The sequence below is a fragment of the Benincasa hispida genome, chromosome 2, assembly GCF_027475165.1.
Source record: "Benincasa hispida cultivar pf3 chromosome 2, pf3_genome.v1.1, whole genome shotgun sequence".
NCBI classification, from domain to species: domain Eukaryota; kingdom Viridiplantae; phylum Streptophyta; class Magnoliopsida; order Cucurbitales; family Cucurbitaceae; genus Benincasa; species Benincasa hispida.
In genome coordinates this window covers 43,101,580-43,129,006 of record NC_143479.1, presented here as the reverse complement: position 1 = coordinate 43,129,006, position 27,427 = coordinate 43,101,580, and the positions used below count along the sequence as shown (strand labels likewise).

Here is a 27,427-nt window from a genome sequence, read left to right as displayed (position 1 = left end):
TTTAGTCCAAGCTTAATGGGAACCCATAATCTTTTCAAGAAAAAAATAGAAACATTTACCAAAATCTCCAAAATCGATCTTTGATAACATCGAACAACACGCTATGTCCGTTAAAACTCCAATTTGATGCCCGAATACATGAGGAATATGCGTTTAGTCTAAGATAGAACTCTTATTGGCCTCCCTTTGGAGTGAAATGAATGGTTTGGAATGAGGTGGATAGTTGTATTTATAGAGGAAAAATAATCCTAATCCGAAACCATTTGGGATTCCATAACTTGAAGTAGTAGATAGATTAGATTTTCTTTTTGAATAAGGCATTTTCTATAATTAAGAGATCCATATTTTAATTAATTAGATTAATCCACAATCTAATTAATTTGGGAATGTATATTCTTTTTGAATTAGAAATTGCACAATCTAATTATTAGAAGTTTCATAACTTAATAAAAATTTAAATTAAATCAAAACTTCTCTTATCAACTCAATTTAAATTAATTATCTTCTCTAATTTGGATCCAAACTCCAAAATTAAAGAGAATAAAATTTAAAATCACAATTTTTTTCCTTCTTAAATTTCAAATTCCTTTTAATTTTCAAAATTCTGATCTTTTTTCATTTTCTTTGTTTTCAAATCTTTATCCAAAATAAATCCAAAAATTCAAAATCTCTCATCAAATTAACTCAAATCAATTAACTTCTCTGATTAACTTAATTTTGGCTCCAAACCAAAATTAAAGGGAACATACAATCCAATTTTGAGATAAAATTCCATCATTCCAAATGTTAATCAATCTTAAAAAATCATACTTTCTCCCAAGTAAATTAATTTAATTTTAAATTGAATTAAAATTTCAAATTTTTACAAATATCTTTTTAAATTAATTATCTTGTCTCCCAAATTAATTTTTTAGCATCAATTTATCAAAATAACGCCCAAATATTTCGAGATAATTTAATGAAAATTACCTAAAAAATTCAGGATGTTACATAAATGGTAGTCTAACCTAAATATTTTCTATCAAAAAGATATCTTTTACATTTCTAGGTTCATGGGTCTAGATTTAATTTTGTACTTCGGATTCCAAATAACTTTCGAGATTGATTTAATTTTATTCCTTTAAGGTTCCGTATGTACTAATTTTACACTTGAGATTTGAGTTATGTTTCAATTTGGTCCAAAGATTTCAATATTAACACTTTTTTTTTTTACTCAAACCTCAACTGTTTAATTGTGACATTGTGTAACCTCGGAATTAAAAGGTATTTTGTTGGATCATCAAAAGTTAAGTTGTGATATTTTAAAGCCTAGGAACTAAATTGAAATCAAACTCAAAACTGGAAAACTAAGAGTAACATTTTGAAACTTATATATTAAAAGGTATTTTTCTCTATTTCATTTTGTAATGACCCAAGCTTTCGAGATCTCTATTTTTCTCTATTATCAAAATTCGATGTCAATTTTTATTATCTTATAGTGTAGAGTTTGTATGTTATAAAAAAATTTAGATTTCTAATTAGTTATCGGTTTACTGATGCAAAAAACATCATTAAATCTTAACTCTAATGCTACAATAGGGACTAAATTTTTTAAAATTTAAAAGTACAAAGATTAAATTGTTACATCTTAAAGTTTAGAGACTAAATTGTTATAAAATTGAAAATTTAGGGATTAAATCGTTACAAACGAAAGTTTAGAGACTAAATTATTTCCTTTACGGATGTTTCTGGATAAAAAGTGATTTTTAACCTTTAATTTATATACATCTAAAATTGGATCATGGAATGCCTAATTATTCTCTTAACACTTGTAGGATCATGCTTTTTTTCCGTACATATATTATGTAATTTTGTGATTGCATGAATATATTGTCAAAAGGACAGCCTAACATCCTAGCAAAACGTTTTTGCAACGAATATGCTATTTTTTTACTAACAAATTGAAGATTATTTTGTTAGCATTAGTTATTTATGTAATTCCTATATAAAGAATAAACCATCGTTGTCATTTTGCTAAACATACAAGTTGGCAAAATATTGACCATACCATTCATTCAAACGAGATAAACATATGCAACAAATAGTAGGGACTCACATTTTAATTTTTGTAATAGATTTTGTTATCAATGATGACCTATTGGGTTTTATGTCCCAAAACTCGTGGTATGTAAACAATGGTGTTATTTAATAAAGGTGTTATTGAATAGATCTATTGCTTGAATAGACTTATTCTGAAAATTCAATAAAGGTGTTATTGAATAGATCTATTGCTTGAGTAGAAATCCAATAAACCTAAAAATACCTTGACTATTGGATGAGTACTTGAACTTTATGTGGAGACATAAAGGTGGATCAGGTTCAAGTAAATAGTCAAGATGATATATAGTATATGAATAAAGTTAGGTACCTTATTCTGGTAACACTATTGGGTGTGACCCACTCTGTAGTTGTTACAAGGAGTTGTAAAGTACTACAAAACGAAGTGATCCAAATTCGTTCATGTTGGACATGAGGAGTGGGGGTGTCCTTGTACAAAAGAGTTTGTACAAGATCAAACCATGAAATGAGTCACTCTTACTTTATAACGTTGTTTACTGTTTAAGACTGACTATTTCAAAGCGATAACCTAGGTAACTTGACCTTAATCCTGAGCTAACTATGAACTTCTTTTTATTCGGGATTACCATTAGATTTGCATAGGTGAGGGTTGGCTCAACAGCGCCTGCTCAATAAGACTCCCATTTCAAGGTTAAGATCGGATAGATAGCTGGGGACATAGGGTGCAAGAGGAAATTCACTCCTACCCGCTTTAGGGATAGTAGAGAGGTTGTTCCCTTAAGTGCTGACTCTGGGTCTTGAACAAGGGTTTTAACCCTCTCATTTTGTATGAGGGGGACTCGATTTTGTTAATTGGATCACAAAACAATTGTTCATTAGGGGATCAGTGGGGACTTAAGGAATAAGAGGTAATTTCGGGGGTAAAACAGAGATTTGACCCAACCATTATTACGAACAACCTGTGAAGGGTTGACTTACTAATCATGGTTATATCAAGTTGACATAATATATCTACAGTGAGAGAAGTTAAACTATGGACTTTATGGAGTGACCCATTAGTTAACGAATGGGGGTTAAATCGGTCTAATGAGTTTAGTCGATTAATTTCGGATTATTGGAGTCCATGATCTGTAGGTTCAGAGGTCCCCCTACTAGCTTAGAAATGGATTAGCTCTAGAGTAGCGTGATAAGTTAATTTGAAACATTCAAATTAGAATCAAATAGAATTAGAGAAAATATATTTAAATATGATTGAAATATATGAAGATGAATTTGTGTAAAAATTAATTTAATATTGGATATTAAATTAATTAGAATTATTTAAATTTCTCAAATAATTATTTATTAATTTTATTTGAAAATTAATTTGTGAAATTAATTTGTGAAATTAGTTTGTAAAGTTAATCAATTTTGATTTTAGAAATAAAATATGATTTTAAAATCAAAATTGGATTTTGGAAATTGAAAATTACACAAAAATGAAAAATGTGTTTTCTTCATGTTCATCTTCAAAGTAGCTCACAATGAACCCACCTCTTCCTCCATTTAATCCAAGCATGAGTTGCATCTCATGTAGCAAATCTCTTTGCATGATAATCTGCAATATATTAAAGAGATTGGAGTGAAGTGAAGATGAGGCAACCGAATGAATTTTTCTAAAAAATTCGGATGAAGAAGATGTTCTTCATTTTGGGTCATTGCAATGAGCTATCTCCATATTGACTTTGATTTCAACTTATCTTGAGTCCCACAACGCAATCTAGAGCACCCGGAGAATAGTAGGGAAGAACTTGTGGTGGTCTACACAAAGATTTGGAGGAATTTACAGCTAGAAATCAAGATTTCAATGGTTCTTCAAAGGTATGTTCTTGAAACCCATTAAACTTTGTTTAAGCATGTTTTTGTTTATGCCAAAATTAATGAACTAGAGTACTTATGGATCCTGTTATCTTTCGCTGCATGTTGCTACCTCTCCAACACGACCATGCCAAAGGGAATCACGTTTATTTTTCTTGGGATTCTTTTGGTTAACTTCGACATGATTGTAGGAGAAATTTATGCTTCCAGGGCTGGCAGGGTATGTATGGTTGCACCCCTCTAGTCCAATATTACGTTTATGCTAATGGTTGATGTTGGATGCGACTCTGGCCCTACTGACTGCATGACCCGCTAATCATCAGATGGGTTAGTTTCGCTTAGGTCCTCATCTTCCTATCAGGGCGGAGAGATTTATGTTGGAAGCATAACCGACCACCACATGTTATTATACGTTTTCGGTCCCAATCATATGTTTTCATGACATGTTGCTTGTGATTGTGCATTTGGTCACTACCCTACGTGAGAACTACTTACTGGGTATATTATATACTCATCCTATATTTTTACAGACTTTGTAGGTAAGGACATAGCGTAGATGGCAAAGTTGGACGTCACTCAAATGGCCAACCATCAAACTCACTATTATAGACACATGCATTTTGTACCACCACGCTAATGTTTTATGGATCCTGGTATTTTGATAAATAAATTTTTATATAGTTTTTCTATCTAATTAATAAAATTTAGATATGTTCTTTGAAATTTCAACCAAAACTTATCTCATGATAGAAAAGTCTAAGTATGCATGTCGTAGCGGTCGGATCATAAGGTGTAAGGATCCGGGCGTTACAGTTTTGGTATCAGAGCGTTTGGGCCAAATAGGCTCTATTGCATTAGAAGAGTCGTGGTATTTGATGGTTTGGCCTGTTAAGTGATGCCCATAGCCATGCCAAATACGCTGGTAAGTGGAATTTTCAAACGAGTAATTTAGGGGTGACCCTTATCATCCTAGACATAAGTGATTTCGACATAATACTAGGTATGGACTGGTTAGCAGCAAACTATGCAAGCATAGATTGCCATAATAAAGAGGTCATATTCACCTTTCCAGTAGGAACCAAGTTTAAGTTTAAGAGTTCTAATACAAAATCAATCCCAAGAATAATTTCAGCCTTAAAAACTAAGCATTTGCTCAACCATGGAGCTTGGGCATATTTAGCAAGCTTAGTAGATTTACGAAACCAAAAGGATGAAATTAAGGCCATCCCTGTAATAAGAGAATTTGAAGATGTATTCCCAAAAGAGCTACCGGGTTTACCACCAAATCGAGAAATAGAATTTTGTATAGATCTAATTCCCGGAGCTGAACCAATATCTAAAGCACCATATAGAATGGCACCTGCGGAATTAAAAGAACTCAAAATACAATTACAAGAATTGTTAGATAAGGGATTTATACGCCCTAGCGTGTCTCCATGGGAACACCTATTTTATTTGTTAAGAAAAAGGATGGATCAATGCGTTTATGTATAGATTATCGGGAGTTGAATAAGTTGACAATAAAGAATAAGTATCCACTCCCATGCATTGATGACCTATTTAACCAATTACAAGGAGCCTCAGTATTCTCCAAAATAGACTTACGATCTGATATCATCAACTGCGAATCAAGGAGTCGGATATACCCAAGACTACTTTCCGAACAAGATATGGGCATTATGAATTCGTTGTGATGCCCTTTGGATTAACAAATGCCCCAGCAGCCTTCATGGACTTGATGAATAGAATTTTTAAGGACCATCTTGATAACTTCGTGATCGTATTTATAAATAATATTTTGGTCTATTCCAAGTCTGAGGAAGAACATGAAAAACATCTTAGGGACGTTCTTTCCATATTAAGAAATGAAAAGTTGTATGCCAAATTCTCCAAGTGTGAGTTTTGGACGCGACAAGTTGCCTACCTAAGGCATATTGTAAAGCAAGAAGGAATCTCAGTAGATCCTACTAAAACTGAAACAGATAGCAAGTGGCCTCGCCCAACAACAGTCAGCGAAGTGCGCAGCTTCCTTGGATTAGCAGGATATTATAGACGATTTGTGAAGAATTTCTCAAGTATAGCATTACCCTTAACCAACCTCACCAAGAAGAATAATCCTTTTGTCTGGAACCAAGCATGTGAGCAAAGCTTTCAGGAACTAAAGGAAAGGTTGACCACAGCCCCTATTCTCACTATACCTGACGGATCAGGGGGTTTAACTGTGTACAGTGACGCATCGAAGAAGGGGCTTGGTTGTGTATTGATGCAACACGGAAAGGTAATAGGATATGCTCCAAGACAACTAAAACCTTATGAACAAAATTATTCCGTTCATGACTTGGAATTAGCTGCCGTAGTCTTTGCCTTAAAGATATGGAGACATTATTCGTAGTCTTTGCCTTAAAGATATGGAGACATTATTTATATGGGGAAAAGATCCAAATTTATACAGATCATAAAAGCCTTAAGTACTTCTTTACCCAAAAAGAGTTAAATATGAGGCAACGAAGATGGTTAGAATTAGTCAAAGACTATGACTGTGAGATCCTCTATCATCTAGGAAAAGCTAACATTGTTGCTGATGCTCTTAGCAGAAAGTCAGCACATACAGCAACTCTAAGTACCATCTCCAAACACATAATAGATGATCTTGAAAGAGCTGAGATCTCACTAATACCAGAAACCTTCACAACTCAAATAGCACAGTTAGTTGCAAGACCTGCATTAAGGCAAAGGATAATTGATGCACAACAAATAGACAAATACCTAAACAAACAACGACAATCAGAGAATGGAGAAACCAATCAATTCTCTACAGCCCCAGACTCTGCACTCCTCTATCGTGGACGACTATGTGTACCAGCTAATGAAGAAATCAAGAAAGAATTATTGAAAGAAGCTCATGAGTCATGCTTTTCAATACATCCTGGGAGTACCAAAATGTATCGAGACTTGAAAGCACATTACTGGTGGGGTAACATGAAAAAGGATATAGCCGACTATGAAAGTAAATGTTTGGTTTGTCAACAGGTGAAAGCCCTACGGCAATGACCACAAGGACTCCTCCAGCCTCTAAGTGTTCCATAATGGAAACATATTTCTATGGACTTCATCTCAGGACTCCCGAGAACTGTTAAAGGCCACAACATGATTTGGGTGATTGTAGATCGACTCACCAAATCGGCCCACTTCCTACCATGCAAAACTACTCACACTACGGAAGCGCTAGCTCAAATGTACTTAAAAAAGGTCATCCGGTTACATGGAATCCCAGTATCAATTGTTTCAGATCGAGACCCCCGTTTCGTCTCCAAGTTCTGGAAAAGTTTACAGAAAGCAATGGGCACACAGCTAAATTTTTGTACAGCCTTCCACCCACAAACTGATGGCCAAACAGAACGAGTTAATCAAATCCTAGAAGACATGTTAAGGGCATGTACTTTGGATTTTATTGGAGCATGGGATTCGTAGATACATCTTATAGAATTTGCTTATAATAATAGTTATCAGGCAACAATTGGTATGGCTCCCTTCGAAGCCTTATACGGAAAGAAATGCAGATCCCCTATACACTGGGATGAAATTGGGGAGCGAACACTACTAGGACCTGAATTGGAGCAGCAAACATTAGAGTCAATTAAGCTAATTCGGGAAACAATGCGAACAGCTCAAAGCAGACAGAAGAATTATGCTGATAACCGTCGAAAAGAGCTGGAATTCAAAGTAGGAGATCACGTATTTCTAAAGGTAGCACCAATGAAGGGCATTATGCGTTTCGGACGAAAAGGCAAGCTTAGCCCTCGCTTCATTAGACCCTTTGAAATATTAGAACGTATTGGCCAAGTAGCTTACCGATTGGCATTACCACCCACACTTTCTACAATTCATAATGTCTTTCATGTATCGATGCTTCGAAAATACGTGTTTGACCCATCACACATAGTAAATTATGAACCTCTACAAATAAGTGAAAACTTGGAATATGAGGAGACTCCGGTTTGCATCCTGGCAAAAGAGAAGAAGTTGCTTCATAATCGGAAAATAAGTTTAGTGAAGGTTCTCTGGAGAAATCAGCAAGTGAAAGAAGCTACATGGGAACGAGAAGAAGAGATGAAAGACAAATACCCTTATCTTTTTAAGAACCAAGAAACTTTCAAAGACGAAAGTTCTTAAAGGGGGAAGAATGTAACGACCCAGATTTGTACGCATACAGGAAATTAAATATCAAATAATAAGCAGGACAAAATTTTATTTAAAGGGGTGGAAATTTAGAAGAAAAAATAATAATAAATAAATAAATAAATTTGAAATTGGAAATTTATTCATTATCTTTTGGATAATGAATAAGGGAGCAAACGGGAGCAAGAAAGTGGGAGAGAGCGAGAGCCACACCAGTGAGAAAACTGGAGAAAACGAGATTCTGAGAAGAGAGCTGCGCGATCGAAGAAAGAATCGGAGAGCGAGAAACCCAGCAAGCGATGCTAGTGAGATTGAGGCTGGCGAGAGTACAGAGAGCGAGATTGAAGGAAAATTGGAGAGAGCGAGAATTGTAGCAAGGAAGTTGGAGAGAGCGAGAGTAAAGAGAGCTATTCTTAGCGAGATAGTAGGAAAGAGCGCGAGCGCGAGCGGGAGTGGGAGCGAGAGCGAGAAAGCTGGACAGAGTAAATTCCTAACGAGAAAACGGGAGAGAGTGAGATTTTAAGAGCAGAGTGAGCGAGATTTGGACAGAAGCGCGAATTATGCGTTGAATTTGGCCACGATCTTATAGATTATACATGGAAAAACCCTAAAATTGAATACAAACAAAGAATGATGACGTAAGGGCAAACGTTAGCCAAAATTAGGTTTCTTATTGAGAGGAATCCATAAACCATAAGTAATTTTAAAGAAGCCACCTGTACGATGATTTGTCACACTGAAAAGAGCTTAAAACTACTATAAATAGGACCCTTTGCCGAAGATTTAACCCATTCTCAAACAAATCTCAGTAACAAAGAATCGTGTGAAAAAGTAAGTGTGAGTGAGGAAGTTATGTGAGATTAAAAGAGAAAAGCTCGAGTAAAGTGCTGCCCAAATTTCTTCTTTTGATTTAAAAAGGGAAAACTCTGCTGATAAAATCATAAAGAATAATAAGGAATAATTAGATCACAGTCAAGGTAAGTATTTTATCTCACCCTCTCTTTAAATGTTCTATGGTAGTGTACCTTTATTTTGTTGCATGGTTATGTTATATTTCATTACATGTTTAGAACACGTTTCTCTATAGAGGACCCCATGCATTATGTTTGTTCACGATTACGTTAAAATCAAGTTTTAATTAGGTGTAAGTTATGCTTCCAGTCTAATCTTATGGTTATGCTAATGGTTGATGTTGGATGTGACTCTGACCCTACTGACTACATGACCCGCTAATCATCATATGGGTTAGTTTTCGCTTAAGTTCTCATCTTCCTATCAGGGTGGAGAAATTTATGCTTCCAGGGCTGGCAGGGTATGTATGGTTGCACCCTTCTAGTCCAATATTACGTTTATGCTAATGGTTGATGTTGGATGCGACTCTGGCCCTACTGACTGAATGACCCGCTAATCATCAGATGGGTTAGTTTCTCTTAGGTCCTCATCTTCCTATTAGGGTGGAGGGATTTATGTTGGAAGCATAATGTTTATGCTAATGGTTGATGTTGGATGCGACTCTGGCCCTACTGACTGCATGACCCGCTAATCATCAGATGGGTTAGTTTCGCTTAGGTCCTCATCTTCCTATCAGGGCGGAGAGATTTATGTTGGAAGCATAACCGACCACCACATGTTATTATACGTTTTCGGTCCCAATCATATGTTTTCATGACATGTTGCTTGTGATTGTGCATTTGGTCACTACCCTACGTGAGAACTACTTACTGGGTATATTATATACTCATCCTATATTTTTACAGACTTTGTAGGTAAGGACACAGCGTAGATGGCAGAGTTGGACGTCGCTCAAATGGCCAACCATCAAACTCACTATTATAGGCACATGCATTTTGTACCACCACGCTAATGTTTTATGGATCCTGGTGTTTTGATAAATAAATTTTTATATAGTTTTTCTATCTAATTAATAAAATTTAGATATGTTCTTTGAAATTTCAACCAAAACTCATCTAATGATAGAAAAGTCTAAGTATGCATGTCGTAGCGGTCGGATCATAAGGTGTAAGGATCCGGGCATTACATTGATAATGGTGTTTGTGATGTAAAAGAATGGGGTCAGTTTGAATTGCAACACATGATGGAATGATCAGAATTCTTACGAATGTAAGGTATGTTCTAGAACTGAAACGAAATCTAATTTCTCCGAGCGAATTAGATAGAGCAGGTTATTCTTATAAATCTGAGAATGGAGTTCTTAAGGTTATCAAGGCTTCTTTGGTTAAGGTGAAGGGGACCTTGAGGAATGGCATTTATGTGTTGGAGGATACTGTAGTTTCAGGCAGTGTTGCTGTTGCATCTAGAAAAGAGACAGATACGTTTATGTTATGGCATAAGAGATTAGCTCATGTGAGTGAAAGAGGTCTTCAAGCTCTTTCATAAAACGGTTTGCTTGGAGGAGTTAAAGACATCCCATTTTGTGAGCATTTCATAATAGGAAAGTCTACCTGAGTGACTTTTAGGAAAGGGAAGTATTCTACCAAAGGAATTTTGGATTATGTTCATTCAGATTTGTAGAGTCCTACAAAGGTACCTTCTATGGGGGGTTCGAGATACTTCATTTCGATCATTGATGATTTTTCAAGGAATGTGTGGATGTATGTACTGAAACAGAAGAATGAAGCTTTTGGGAAATTTCTTGAATGGAAAAAGCAGGTTAAGAACCAAATAGGCAGGAAGGTAAACTATCTAAGAACAGACAACGATTTAGAAGTTGTGAATCACGAATTTGATAAGTTTTGCAAATCTGAAGAAATTACGAGGCATTTCATTGTTACATATACTCCACAGCAGAATGGTTTAGCTAAGAGGTTTAACAGAACAATTATGGAGCGTACAAGATGTCTCTTGACAAATGCTTCATTACCCTTGAAGTTTTGGGGAGAAGCTACCTAAACAGCATATTATCTCATTAATAGGAGTCCATCTTCCGCCTTAGGCCTAAAGACTCTTCAGGAGATATAGACAGGAAAAGCTCCAAGTTTAGATCATTTCAGAATGTTTGGATGTTCAGCTTATACTTATGTTATGGAAGGGAAGCTGAATAAGAGGGCACTGAAATGTATGTTTATTGGCTATCCTCAGGGTGTTAAAGGGTATAAACTTTAGTACTTGGAAGAGGGCAGGAATAAATGTATTATCAGCAGAGATATGAACTTTAATGAAGTAGAGATGCCATTTATGTCAAAGAGCAACAGAAACAACATACAGTTGATCAGGTTGAGGCAGAGGTTAGAATCGATTCTAAAGCACGACCATCAGTTAGTTCTGGCGAATCAAGGGATCAGTCACCTAGTTCTAATGGTGGACAACCTTAACTGTAGAGGACTTTGATTGATGAGGGAGCTTTCGGTGAAGAAAGTCAAAGTATCAGTGACCTACAGGACTATCAGCTCATACGTGATAGGTCTTAGCGGGTGAGACAGGCTCCTACGAGGTATGGTTATGCTAATTTAGTTGTTTATGCTCTTACTTGTGCAGCTGACAGTATTGAAGCAGAGCCTCTTACTTTTGAGGAGGCAATTGTATCTGATTTAAAGGAACAATGGAAGGATGATATGGAAGCAGAGTTGTTCTTGTTGTAGAAGAATCAGACATGTGAAGGAAAGTTTCAGAAAAAAACCTTTGGGTGAAAGCAAAGAATGTTCCAAATTCCATTTTATATTGAACATAAAGTTTTACAGTAAAATAAGAAACATATATGCATTTACTTAAAATTACAGCATGGTTAAAAACAAATACAAAGGGCTTCAGAAACCCTTACCTTTGAAGAAAGAGTTCTTCAAGGAACCCCTCGTACAAGCCACGAACAGAACTTCTTCCTCGCAGATCTCCTTCTTCACGCCCAAATATCACTACTCGAGAACCCTCTGTATTCCCTTTGGGATTAAAGGATTCAAGCAAGAGTTGTGGGCTTTGCTTGAATCTTTGGAAAAGGGAAGGAGATGAAGAGGATGAGAATGATGTTTCTACAGAGAACTTTTCTCTTGGAGAGAACACTTCTTCTCTCTGTGAGAAAATTGAGGAAGAAGAAGATCCCTTCCACTTCTTTAATCACACATTAGTTTTCTTGATAGAATGTGGGAAGGGAATAATAGCTCCTTCCCTTTTTATTAATTTCAAATAAATTAATAATATACATACATACATACATACATACATACATACATACATACATATATATATATATTAACTATCTTATTATATATATACACTATATGTTATATCAAATATAACATATAGCCTATAGTTTTATATTGCATCAAATATAACATAAACTATAAATTTTGTTTTCTCTCAACTATACATGGAATTTAATATAAATCACATTTATATTAAATCCACTTATATGAATCTCATCCATATGATATTTGGATCATATCCAAATATTTTTTTCCTCTTAATATAAATCATATTTATATTTAATTACATGAATCCCATTCATATAATTGGTATTCAAATCATATTCAAATTCGTTTCATATATAATGTATCATATTACATTATAATTAATTATATGATCTATAATTAATTCCCTCAATTAATTTGAACACTTCAAATTAATCCAAAATCTAAATCTCTGTTGAACTACAGTGGATACCTTATGGACCTGTAGATTGAAGCTCCATTTGAAAGAGAAAAGTTTATCTGAAGAAACTTCCTTCTCATTCTCTCCATCTCCTTCTCTCTTCCAATGATTGAAGCATAGCCCATAAATCCTGCTTGAATCCTTTAATCCCAAAAGAGAATACAGAGGGTTCTCGACTAGTAGTGTCCATGCGTGAAAAAGGAGATCCGTGAGGAAATAGTTTCGTTCGTAGCTCGTACGAAGGACTCCTTGAAAAAAGGTTCTTCAAAGGAGCTTCTGCAAGAATTGCCACACATAAGGTAAGCATTGGATTATGCATTGGTTAAAGAAGTATGCGCCAACCATGAGGCTAAGCGTTGGAAGAAGAGTGCAGCCATTGAATTATGCAATGAAAAGCTTGTCAAAGAGCCAAGTTTGTTTGAGGTTAAGTGTGTTGGCCAGGCCTTGCTAAGCGTGGATGGGAGCCATGCTATGCGTTGATAAGCATTGCCATGTGTTAATGATGTGCTATGCATTGATGTTGAAGGGTAAAGTCATGCGGCAAAGCTTGTCCATGTTCCTAGGAAGTTAAGGTTAGTATGGCGCAAAGAGAGCCAAGCGATGGTCAAGCCATGCAACCAAGTGGGCATGCGACCATTTGGTAGAGCTATGCGTCCAAGAGGGGAAGTGTGCATTGAGATTTAGCATTCTTGGATGTTAAGGAACAAAATGACAGCAAGATAAGCTAGGTGGCTCAACCAAGTAAAATCTTAGCCAAACAAAGTAGGAGACGGACGCATGCATGTATAGGACAAAGATGGAGAAGACACCTCAAAGTAGAAGGTGGTAGGAAAGTAGGTGGTGGCAATGTAAGGAGAAGACACTCCAAAAGTTTAGAAGAAGGAGGTGCCATGCATTGAGAGCCTTAAGGGATGATGAGGATGGTCTCCTAAAGGCCCACAAATAGCACCCCAATGTTTCACTTCAGTTCATCACACAAATTCCTTTCAAGAAGACGTTAGGAAGAGTGACTGAGGGCAAGTTTGAAGAAGGCCTTGCATTGATCATGAAAAGCATGCGTTGATATCAAGACCATGTTGGATTTTATGTCCTAAAACTCGTAGTTTTAAATTAATAAACATATTCTGTTTTGTTTTTCGATAAAGTTGTTATTGAAATTGTAATCTTGAATCCAATAAACTAAGGTCCTGAGGCTATTTAATGTAGTTTGAACTTTATGTAGTGACATAAAGGTGGATCAAGTTCAAATATATAGCCAAAATGGTCTATAGTATATGAATAAGTTTGGGCGCCTTATTTTGAGGACAATATGCATGCAGCCCACTTTGTAATTAGTACAAACGATGTGATCCTGAATCGTTCATATAGAGATATGTGAGTGGGGGCATCCTATGTAAAGAGTTTACATAAGATTGAACCATGAAATAGTCACTTTTTACGTTCTAAATGCCGTTTTATGTATACAATTGACTATTTTGTTAATTGATGACCTAGGTAACTTAATCTTAATCTTGAGCTAACTATGAACTCCTGCTCACTCGGAATTATCCTTAGATCTGCATAGGTGAAGGCAGCTCAATATCGCTGGCCCAATAAGCCTTCCATTTCAGGGGTAAGATCGGGTGGATAGCTAGGAACATAGGGTGCAAGACGAAATTCACTCCTACCCATTATAGGGATAGTAGATAGGTTGTTCCCTTTAGTATTAAATCCAGGTCTTGAACAAGGAGCCCCACCCTCTCCTTGGCCCGAGAGGGATTCGGTTTATAGGTTGGATCTTAAACCAATTGTTCATTAGAGGATCAGTAGAACTTAAGGAACAAGATGTAGTCTTGGGGGTAAAACGGTTTTTATGATCTAGCCGAGATTACGAACAACCTGTGAAGAATTAGCTTACTAATCATGGTTATATCAAATGGACACAAATATATCTATAGTGAGAGGAGTGAAACTACGGGACAATAGTGGAATGACCCGTTATTTAACGGATGTTGATTAGCTCCGTCTAAAGAGTTTAGCCAGCTAATCTTGGATCGTTGGAGCCCATGATCTATAGGTCCATTAGGTTCCCCTACTAGCTCATATGGAATAAACTTAGAACAGTATGATAGAATGATTCGAACTGTTCGAATTAGGTGAAGAGAGAGAAACCGACAAGTATATGTGATATAGTGGTCGGGTTTTTCAGTTTAAAGATACAGCTTTAATATTTAAATGTGATTTAAATATCCAGAATATGAATACGTTCATATTCGGAAGCTCGGAAATAATGGAAATGATCAAAGATATAAAAAGTAAAAGAGTTGATTTTGACTTTGAAAAGTCAAACTTTGACCGACCTTATATTCAAATGTGATTTGAATTTCGAGAAAATGAATGCGGATTCATGCTTGGGAGGTCAAAATTAGTTAACACGAAAAAAATCATAAAAAGTCAAAATGTGGACTTTTTTTATCAAAGATTGACTTTGACCAAATGACTATTTTGCCCTTTGACTAAAGTTAGTAGGAAAATCCAAACTTTTGTTGGATAATTCCACTAACAAAATAGTGGGCTAGGTGTTGGCTTATAGTGGAGATATTAAGCCCACCAAGATAGTGGATTATAGGTCTTGGGTTTTTATGGATTTAATTCATTCAATTGTTGCATGGTTTTTTCTATAAATTGGGCTTTCATTTTGGATGAAAAAAGTGTTTGCCATTTTGCCAAAAGAGTTTTCTAAATTTGGGCTAGAAAATTCTCTTTTATTTGAGTGAAATAAAAACCCAAATCCAAATTCATTCTTATTTTCCATCTCTTTTCTCTCTCTCGGTTTCCTTCATCCACCGGGTCCCAGAACCCGGTTCTAAGTCCAGAGGATAGTAGGTCAACTCTAGTGGTGGTTCGGAAGATTTCGGGTCGAGATTCAGCGAGGAAAAGCGGTGTTCGGAAGCTACAAAAGTTGTTTGCTATCCACTTTTATTTACTGTTTTTCCATTGATTTGCATGTTTATTTCCTTTTGTTTAGAAGCAATTAGAGTTTGTTCCATTAGACCATGCGTTGATCAAGAAGGCAGAAGGTGCATATGTTGTTCGAGCGTTGAGGGCATACTGTAACACCAAGTTCAAACGAGGAGTTCTCCCAAACTACTCGTGCAAATCAGGTGATTCTTGAGTCAAAATCTCAGAAATCGAGTGTAGTTTATGTATACGGGCTGCTGTGAGGAAATTATAAGTTAAGGACTGTCAAAATTGAAGGAAACCGAGAGGTGTTCACAGTATTGGGGAGAGTCGGGCAAGGTGGAGGAATTTGAGGATTATGAGCTCTTTCATTGCAATTTGAAGCCCAAATTTTAAGGTAAGCTTTTTAAGATAATTCTAAACAGGTTTGTAGAAGGAAATGTCTTGATAAAAGTTCTAGAAATTAAGTTATTAAACGAATAATTTGGATCGGGATATCTTGGACAAGCAAGCAGCTTGAAGGGCTAGGTGGTGGAGATGTTGCCACATAGCCAAGTTGAAGACTAGAAAATTGGTTAAGTACTCAATGCCTACTAGTGCTTGGCGTCGGAAGGATTGACATCAAAGGAGAGGTATCTTAAAAGGATTGCCCAAAGACTGTGAGTGACTATATTAGCAAAGCTTTAGAAATTATGTTTTAATGCTTTGAGTTATTTGAAACTCTTGGTTGAATGTTTAAGTTATGGTTTTTAAAAGTATGTTTCAAAACCATTAGATCTAGTATCAAGTTGAGAGCTCTGCATGCATGTATGACGAATGTTATGCGCTGAGTTAGTTTCGCATTAGCACAAAGACTGAGTGTGTTGAGTTGTTTCAACATAAGTAAATGAAGGTGTGAGTATGGTTCCACCTCATTACCTGGGATTATGGAGTTGGTCTTGAAGGAACTCTTAACGAAGAGCATCCATGAGCGCGTTCGGATCTTTCGGATTTCATTGTGATCGAAATACAACACACACATTCTATCAAAAAGTTATGCGATCGTTTAGATGCAAGTGTGCGATCGTTTAAGCGATGAAGCTCTATCGTATAGGCTCTCAGCTAAGCGACCAAGATGTTTTCACAGCGATTGCGAATTTTTTACGAACTCTTTGCAAAATGAAATAAATTTTCATTTTATTCTTCGATTACAATAACTTAATACTGATTCTCCCACTAATGCACGATTGAGGAGAATATTTCGGCTAATTATCTCATAAACCAATTTAATTAATAAATGAATATAATCATATTATATTCTTATCCTAAAGTTTGATATCATATATCTACTATAGTAATTTCTCCTCCACTTGATATAAATCATATTTATATCTAATTTCCTCCAATATAATGTATCTCATACATTTAGTCAATTATATCGTATATAATTAACCAATTCAATTATATGATATATAATCGAACTCCCTCTTGTCAATTTAAATATTTCAAACTGACCCAAAAACTGATTCTCGACTTTATCCAAGCTACCTAGGGGACCTTATGGACTGTGGCTCGAAGCTCCAATTGTATCCAAATAAATAGCTGACTAAACTCTTTAGCCACGAGATCCACCATTAGTTAACTGACATACATTCCACTAAAGACCAACAACTGAACTCTTCTTACCACAGATATATTTCTGTGTCCATCGGATATAACCAATCATGAGTACGATGACCTTTCAGAGATGCTCGTAAGTACAGCTGGGCCAATTTACCATTTTGCCCCTGTAGTTACATCTCACTTCTTAAGTACCATTGATTTCTCTAATGAACAATACAACATAGTTCAACTATGAGTGAACACCTCTGATAACTAGTAGAAATGCACATTATTACAACGCAGTGATATAAAACAATGAGGGATTGTGACGGTAAAAATATATAAAATTGCGTCCAAAAGCATTAAATTTAGAACATTGCGATCGCATGCGCTCACCGCATTAAAGCAGCTAATTTATGTATTTTGTGTAGGAAAATGCATTGGCGCAAGGCATAATTGCGATCCAAGGAAATTAGCGTCCGAGCGCATAAATACATTCTCAACCCGTTCCCCCGCATACTCATTGTATCTTTCGTATTATTAACTCTTTTCTCAATTCCACCGCATAAACTTTATACCTTAAACATCATACCAATCAACGCATTGTTTTATTTGTTACCGCAAAAAGAACTGAAATTACCATCGCATACTGTTTCCATAGTCCCTGTGTTCGACTCTGGGCTTACCATGCAGCTTAGTAGGGTTTATACTTGGATCTTGCTAAGAAAACATGCATGCACAAATGCGTACACCACCATCGCAACCTACACCATTATTTCATCGCATTAACCACGCATCAAGGTTTTGGCACCGTTGCCGGGGACTACGGCAATACATTGTGCTAACGGTAACTTTTTTATTTTCTTTGCAGACTTTCCGTATCTGTGCACTGTTTCTCCTTAGGTAAGGGAAGAAGCGAGCATCGTATAAGCGAAGGACAAAATCTTGAGCCCATTTACGACCCAAAGATTTAGAAAACTTTCCGAAGAAGAAGAAGAAACAACCGCCAACGACAACAAGAGAAAGATCCCAACATGGTGGAACAATCAGAAGATAGAGCACCAAATGTAAATAATATCATGGCAATCCCATCCTATTGGTGAACAACCGCAATAGGCCCATCCGGGACTATGCATCACCCAACCTCTATGATTTCTCATCAGGAATCATGAGGCCAGCTCTTGACGGATCGAGGTTCGAAATGAAACTTGTGATGCTGCAGATGACTCAAACTATCGGACAGTTTGGCAGTAGGCGTGGCGAGGATCCACACGCCTACCTCTGGAGTTTTATTGAGATCTGCAATACATTTGTGTTCCCATACATCTCCGCTGAGGAGGTTTGATTAACACTGTTCCCATTTTCGTTGTGTGACCAGGCACGAAAATGGGCTTATTCTCTCGAACTAGGGGAGATTACATCATGGGAACAAGTAGTGGAGAAGTTCATGAAGAAGTACTTTCTCCCGACGGAGAACGCCAGAAGGAGGAAGTTGATCACTAATTTTGAATAGGATATTGACGAATCGCTCAGTGACGCCTGGCCGAGGTTTAAGAGGCTGGTAAGAGATTGCCCGCATAACGACTTACCAGATTGTTTACAGATGGAAATTTTCTACCACGGTTTGAACCCCGCATCGTAGACGGCTGCCAATACAGTAGCAGCTAGAGGTCTACTTGATAAAACATACAACGAGGCTAAGAATATCCTTGATCACATTTCCAAGAATCATGAAGACTGAAGAGAAAGTGATCAAAGACTAAGAATCAAAGACAGTTACGCAAATAACAAGGCCATCACATCCCTTCAAAACCAAATGACTGTGATGATGAATTTGATACAAGGAATCGCAATCAGTAGCCCAGGAACGCATAGTGGGTAAGTCAACGCAATCAACCAAACGAGTGCAAGTTGTGCTACTTGCGGTGAAGGCCATCCAATGGAGGAGTGTTCAAGGAACCCACAGTCAGTATATTTCGTGAAAAATAATCCTTTTTATAATACTTACAACCCTGGGTAGAGAAACCACCTTAACTTTGCGTGGAAAAATCAACAACAAAATTTTCAACCAGTGGCGCAAAAGGAAGGGCCACCAGGATTTTTCCCGCGAACAAACGGTCAAATGCAAAATCAAGCTAGAAGTTCCCAGGCGCCGCAATCTTCATCTTTACAGAGTTTACTGAAGCAAAATATTGAAAAGAATGAAACTGTGCTTCAGAATCAAGCGACGTCCATCCGCAATCTTGAAATTCAGATGAGACAGATTGTAGGTGAACTCAAGAGTAGACTACAAGGGGCACTACCGAGTTCAGCAAAGCTTCCGCACAACCCAGGGGGTAATGGGAAAAGAGCAATGTCAAGTTGTGACGTTGTGAAGCGGAAAGACTGTGGCGGAGGAGAAGAAGGAGTCGAGCCGAACTGCTCCAATTGTGATGGAACCACAGACCCCGTTGACTCAAGAAGAAACAGGAGAATAGGAGGCGATGGAACCGGAGATTGCATCCACTTCAAAGCCGAAAAAATAGGGAACCGTGAAAATACAGCTACCACCATTCCCTTAGAGACTTAAAAAGAAGAAAAATGATGAAGTTCAATATCAATGCTTCATAGACATGCTGAAACAATTGCATATCAACATCTCATTCACTGAAGCGATTGAACAGATGCCAAAGTATGCAAAGTTTCTAAAGGATATGGTGACTAAGAAGAGAAGCACTGGTCACAACGGTGGCTTTGACGCAAAGTTCAAAATCCATAATTCCACAAAAAATGCGTGACCCCGGAAGTTTCACAATACCCTGCTCGATCGACGGGTTATACATTGGTCAAGCGCTTTGCGATCTCGGGGCCAACATCAACTTAATGACCCTTTCAATTTTCAAGCAGTTGAATGTGGGGTAGCTGGCACCCACGAAGGTGACTCTCCAATTAGCTAATAGACCCCTTGCACATCCAGAAAGGAAGGTGAAGGATGTTCTAGTTACAATTGACAAATTTATATTACCGGCAGATTTCATCATCCTGGAATACGAAGCAGACAAGGATGTACCCATCATCCTGGGATGACCATTTTTATCCACTAGTCGCGCTTAGATTGATGTATACAAAGGAGAGATCACACTAAGTGTGAATGGACAGAAGCTCAGGTTTGATATTATTAGAGCCATGAAATATCCTGAAGAAGAAGACCTCACTGAATCCGATGATGAACCAAGTTTGAATGAAGAAGAAAAGTCTGAAGATGAAAATGAAGATGATGATGCGACTACATCCATAGTAGCCTGCAATGCGATCACAGAAACAACAACCAAAGAAGACAATCTAACAATGAATGAAGAAAGAAAAACAACAAAACCATCCTTGGAACAACCACCAACAATAGAGCTGAAAACCCTTCCAAACCACCTGAAGTATGCTTTCTTGAGGAAAAATGGAACACTACCTATAATAATTTCCTCTGCACTTAATGAAGATAGAGAATGCGCTGCTGAGCATCCTAAAAAAGCACATAAAAGCAATTGGTTGGACACTCGCAGACATTAGAGGAATTAGCCCTGCATATTGTATGCACAGGATTCCTCTCGAGGACAATCAAAAGGGATCAATCGAACATCAATGCAGACTCAACCCTGCGGTGAAGGAGGTTGTGAAGGAGATAATCAAGTGGTTAAACACAGGGATTATTTATCCAATCGTCGACAGCACGTGGGTCATCCCCGTGCAATGTGTACCAAAAAAAAGAGGGATGAAGGTAGTCCCAAATGCAAATAATGAACTGATTCCAATGAGGATCGTCACTGGCTGGCGTATTTACATGGACTAGCAAAAACTGAATGCGGCAACAAAGAAGAATCATTTTGCTTAGCCTTTGATCGACCAAATGCTAGACCGCCTAGTAGGAAATGATTACTACTGCTTCTTGGATGGATATGCCGGCTATAACCAAATCATGATTGCTTCTGAGGATCAAGAGAAAACCACATTCACCTACCCCTATGGAACATTTGCGTTTCGACGCATGCCGTTCGGCCTATGCAATGCACTGAGCACTTTCTAGAGGTGTATGATGGCCATCCTTTCTGAGTATCTTGAAGATTCTGTAGAAATTTTCATGGACGACTTCTCGATATATGGGCAAACATACGAAGTCTGTCTCAACAATCTAGAGAAGATACTGAAAAGATTCAAAGAGATGAACCTTGTGCTAAACTGGGAGAAATGTCACTTCATGGTGAAGGAAGGTATTGTGCTAGGGCACAAAGTCTCCAAAGATGGGCTGGAGGTGGACATGGTGAAAATTGAAGCGATTGAAAAGCTTCCACCTCCATTGAATGTGAAGGCTATCAGGAGCTTCTTAGGACATGTTGGGTTTTATAGAAATTTTGTGAAAGACTTTTCAAAGATTGCATGGCCATTGAGTGCATTGCTGGAGGCAGAAAGAGCATTTGACTTTGATGACCAACACCTCAACGCATTCGAGATACTGAAGAACGCATTAACAACCGCACTTGTGTTGATCGCATCGGACTGGACACGACTCTTTGAATTAATGTGCGACGCAAGCAATTATGCAATGGGAGCAGTGCTGGGACAAAAGAAGAAAACAATGCTACATCCCATCGCATATGCGAGTAAAACCTTGAACCCTACTCAAACAAATTACACTACCACAGAAAAAGAATTTCTTGCGGTGATATTTGCATTGAAAAAATTCAAAGCTTACTTGCTAGGAACTAAAGTAATTGTTCACACTGACCACTCGGCGATAAAATATTGGATGACAAAGAAAGATGCGAAGCTGAGATTGATTCGATGGGTTCTCTTCCTTCAAGAATTCAACATGGAAATCATTGATCGCAAGGGGATGGAGAACCAGGTTGCGGACAATTTATCCAGATTAGAAAATCTAGAGGTAGACCACAATCAGTCAGAGGTGAACGCAACTTTTCCAGACGACCAACTATTTAAAATTAAAGAATTACCATGGTATGCAGATGTGGTCAATTTTCTAGTTTGCAAACAATTCCCTGAGGATTACACAGCTCACCAGAAGAGGAGGTTCAGACATGAATGTAGTTCATATTATTGGTATGAGCTAAATCTTTTTAAGAGGGGATCAGACCAGATTTTGTGCCTATGTGTACTAGACGCTGCTCACCAATGCATACTATCACAATGCCATGACTCGCCATATGGAGGACACTTTGGAGGCCAACGCACAGTAGTAAAGGTGTTACAAAGTGGGTATTTTTGGCCAACAGAGGCCAACACACAGCAGCAGAGGTGTTACAAAGTGGGTATTTTTGGCCAACATTATTTAAGGATGCAAGAGAAACATAGACTTCATAGGATACCCATTTCATGGAAACATTTCATGGAAGCATGTGATACCCATGAACGTCATTTAGAATTGGAACTGTTTGACATCTGGGGAATAGACTTCATAGGACCATTTCCACCATCAAATGGTCACAAATACATTCTATTGGCCGTCAACTACGTTTCCAAATGGGTAGAAGCGATATCGTGCGTTGCAAGCGATGCAGCGATAGTCTCCAAGTTCTTAAGGAAAAATATTTTCACTCATTTTGGCACTCCACGTGCCATAATAAATGATGAAGACTCCCACTTTGTTAATCACATCATCAACAATTTGCTGCTCAAATACAATATCCTCTATGTGGCCACCACATACAATCCACAAACAAATGGTCAAGCTGAAGTGTCCAATAGGGAAATCAAGCTGATATTAGAAAAAGTGGTAAAACCTTCACGAAAAGATTGGGCAATGAAGCTGGATGATGCCTTGTGGGCATACAAGACCACCTAAAAGACACCTATAGGCATGTCCTCGTATACACTGATGTTCGGAAAGGCATGTCATTTACCGCTTGAGCTGGAGCATAAAGCAATGTGGACGGTGAAAAAGCTTAATTTCAACTTAAAGGCCACAGGGCAAGCAAGTAAACTTCAGTTGGTCGAGCTTGATGAATGGAGAACGCAAGCTTATGAGAATGCCAAAATTTACAAAGAGCACGCAAAAGGATTGCATGACAAATAGCTATGCGAGAAGAATCTCCACGTCGGACAAAAGGTCTTATTATTCAATTCGCGGTTACAACTCTTTCCCGGTAAATTAAAGTCATGCTGGTCCGGGCCCTTTGTAATCAAAGAAGTATTCCTGCATGGTGCGGTTGAATTAACTAATGAGGAAAGGACCCGCGCATTCAAGGTTAACGTGCAAAGAGTCAAGATATATGGCGGAGGTGATTTTCATCCGGAAAATACCTCCGTAGACTTGAGAAATCCTGAATGAAGAAAAATCGAGTGGCCCCTGCATTGATATGCGACAAAAACTCGTCAGGGGTGCAAGTCTTTTGGAGTATCCTTTTCCTATCATTGATTTATGAACTCACACTACCTTTGTTTTATATTTGTTATCATTTATTTGTCTTTTTCTTTTACTCCTTGAAAAAAAAAGGAGAAAAATTTTGTTAACCCTGTCTTTTATTTGAAATTTTGTTAACCCTGTCTTTTATTTGACCCTCTTGATGTTTTCTTTGCAATGATCGTGGTGAACGATTGCAAAGGAGCTACACGAAAGATGCAACTAGCTTATTCTGCCACCGCAATCGAAGGGAGCAGTTCGCCACAAAGAAGGATGTGATTACAATTAATGCAGGCGACAGAGCAAATTTGGGGGTTGTCTCTTTCCTTGACTTTGTTTATTCCAAATTTTGCACTCTCGCATTTCATTTTAACTTTGATAATTTTATTATCGCATCCTCTTTAGTCGGCGCAATCATTAAACATTGATTAATTTAGTAAGTCACTGCATTATTTCTTTTTGCCAATTATGATTTCAATGATGAAACGCATGCCTCTATTTTTTATATGTACTAGAGTCAACTTAATTGTAGGACAGTCAACTCATGAAATATTTCTAGAAGTTAGTGGTCCACCAGCTTTCTTTCAAACTGACTTTGACAAAACTTCCTAAGAGCATCGCATGAATTCTTTCAATCTTTCAGCAATGAGGACATTGTTGTGTTTCAATTTGGGGGTGCGGTATTCATTTTTAACCTTGCTATTTTTAGAAAAAAAAATCATAACATTGCAATTGGATCCTACTTGTAGTTGGATGTCCACATGACACCCGTGGGGGCAAGCCAAAATGAAGGTAGGAATCAGGATCAACGCATAAATAAAATGATCGCAACTCTGCTGCCAAATGGGCATGAGTTTAAACTGAGAAAAAGTGCCTTGCTTGTAGTTGGATGTCCGCATGACACACGAGGGGGGCAAGCCAAAACGAAGGCTAGGCACATGGATCAGCACAAGGTCATGGAAAAAAATATCTAAACTACGCAAGGATAAAAATCATTTGAAAACACCCGAGTTGAAAAGGTTTTTTTTTTTATGAAATAAATCATGTGATGCCCTGGAAACAAGTAAAGTCTTTTTGAAGGTTAAACTTGTGGTTCCTAAATTTTAGAAATATCTTAAGAAAATACCTGAATAGGAATTAAAGAGAATTTGGAACATAGGATTTGAATAACGTGCTGACTTTCTAGAGAAAATTTTTAGTTTATGCTTGAGGACAAGCATTGTTTTAAATTTGGGGGTGTGATAACGAGCAGAAATGCACGTTATTACAGCCCAAGGATATAAAACAATGAGGGATTGTGACGGTAAAAATATATAAAAGCACGTCCAAAAGCATTCAGTTTAGAACATTGCAATCGCATGCGTTCGCTGCATTAAAGCAGCTAATTTATGTATTTTGTGTAGGAAAATTCGTTGGCGCAAGGTGGAATTGCGATCGAAGGAAATTAGCGTTCGAGCACATAAGAGATTGTGACCATAAGGCTATGCGATCATATGCATTCGTGAAGATCTGCACAAGCAAGTGGCCGCATAGAGCCAACGCATCAAGGTGAAAGCTTAATAAATCACGATGGGACAGAAAGCTGATGATTGTCGAATCCGAATTTAGTTGACAAGCCGTTAACGACACACTATAGCAAGTACACTCAACTTTTCGGTGACAATTAATTGGCGCATCAGACAGAGAAATGACATCCCATCAGTGCAATCATTTGAGAGAAAAGCTCTTCACCCTGAAGCTCTATAAATACCGAAGGCCACCTTCATTAAAGGAGTTTGGTTCTGCTATTCCGAATTTAGAGTTCCTCTTCACCATATACTTAGATAGCCATAGTCTGTAATTTTATATAATTAGAAGGTGGAGGCAAGTGAAGGGAGAATATGCCGAAAGATCGTCCTGGTTAATGCGAAAGAGTGCAGGGACGCGTTAAGAATGGAGAGAGGGCCAACTTTTACAGAAGCAAGAACATTTTTTGAGCAGAATAGAGAGACTTGGTGTAAAAGCCTTGGGACGCAAGACACTGCTACCAGGCTCTCTATCCTTATTTTCCATTGTCATTTTGTATTTTGAACTTATTTATAAAATGGAATTTGCATCTCTATATCTGTTCACTCTCTTTACATTACGCATGAGTAACAAAACTGTCGAATGGGTTGAGAAGCACTTAGCTAGCATAACCTGAGATCTTCATTTTATGCGATCATCTTGTATTATGTATGCGTCATTCGTCCTTTAGAGATACTCGAGAGGGTGTCTAAGGATAGAATCTAGGCTTGAAAAAGTAAGATTAGAATCTAGGCTCGGAAGAGTCAGATTAGAACTGTTAATCAAGAGATAGAAGCTTAGGAATAAGTTCTATTTGCTATTAATGCATCGCATGCACCCTATAGATAGGATATAATGGTATGCGGTCACCTTGTACCTATATGCATCATTCATCATCGCATAGGCAAGAAATAGAGACTTAGGAATAAGTCATATAGACATCATCGCATACATCACATGCGTCCTAAAATTAGGAACTATAGCATTTACATTGGAAGATGAATTGTTGTTGTATGGGTGTAGCATGATCGCATAGCTCGAACGCAATTTCAAGAAGCGCTAGCTAAATACCTTCTCAACCTGTTCCCCACATACTCATTGTATCTTTCGTATTATTAACTCTTTTCTCAATTCCACCTCATAAACTTTATACCTTAAACATCATACCAATCAACGCATTGTTTATAGTTGTGAGGAGAAGAATACAGAGCAAAATTGGAAAATTGGCGTGATCATCAAGCAAAACGGTAGAAAAATTCTTCTATGAAAACTAGGAAATGTTGCAACACTAGGGTGCAGTGCTGCAGTGCTGCAGTGCTAGAAGGCTAGGAACCCCCTTGTCAAAGCACAACACTACACTATGTATAGCGTAGCAGCGTTTTGACACGCGTGCGACTTCCATCAAAGTTTGGAGTGTCGCGGCACCATAGAACAGTGTTGGACGCTCTCCCAATTTTCTAAACAATGAGCTTCTTAGAATTTGAGCCAAGCATGTTGTTGCCGTGCTACTGCCCAGCACTCCCTCAAGGGTAAAATCGTAATTTTTCAATCTTCTTCCCTCCTTTATGCAATTAACCTTTGATCTGGTCCATTTCGTCGTCGTTTTTGCTTCTAAAGACTTGTTCTACCTTTTGGATACCTGAAGTCTATAAATCATCAATTAAACAAATTAAATGAAGGAACGACCCATAATTAAAGTATAAGGAGATCTATGTGTATACTGATCAATATACCTTATTGATATGTAACAAATTTAAAAATTGGTAACTTTCTTTGTTATGAACTAGTTGACTTTTGTGTTGGATGAAAGTTGAGTTGTGTATACAGAAACAATTGAGATTTTATTTTGTGACTTCAGATGTGGAATAGAAATATAATTTGTTTGCTGGTGCACAAGATACAAATTTCTTTTCCAATAAAAAAATATCACAGATATTTCCCATCACAAACATAGACATCTAATGTTGGATATTCCTTAAGGTTGATCATTAAATAAATTCAAAAGTTGGTCGCAATCGAAGAACGTGTTATTGTAGGTGACTGACATCGAACACCTTTTATAACATGACATTTTTCAATTTTTATCGCATATTCGTCATGTTATCCCTAAGATAAAAACAAATTATCAAAATTAGATGTTAATTTTTATAATCTTATAATGTAGACTTTGTATGTTATAAAAAAAATATTGGTTCTCTAATTAGTTTATCTGTTTACTGATGCAAAAAGCGTCCATAAATCTTAACTCTAATTTCTACAATAGGGACTAAATTTTAC

At 37.3% G+C, this 27,427-nt stretch overlaps 1 protein-coding gene across 1 annotated transcript; it reads left to right on the top strand.

Moving 5' to 3' along the window:
* The first annotated feature begins 7,572 nt into the window (after positions 1–7,572).
* On the top strand, positions 7,573–8,088 carry LOC150037912 (uncharacterized). The gene has a single exon (XM_090311074.1). The coding sequence runs from the start codon at positions 7,573–7,575 to the stop codon at positions 8,086–8,088; it is 516 nt and encodes a 171-aa protein (XP_090167200.1).
* The last annotated feature ends 19,339 nt before the right edge of the window (positions 8,089–27,427 follow it).

Bases quoted from the DNA above. Each gene is read 5' to 3' on its own strand.
- LOC150037912 (XM_090311074.1), top strand. From the start codon at position 7,573: ATGCGAACAGCTCAAAGCAGACAGAAGAATTATGCTGATAACCGTCGA.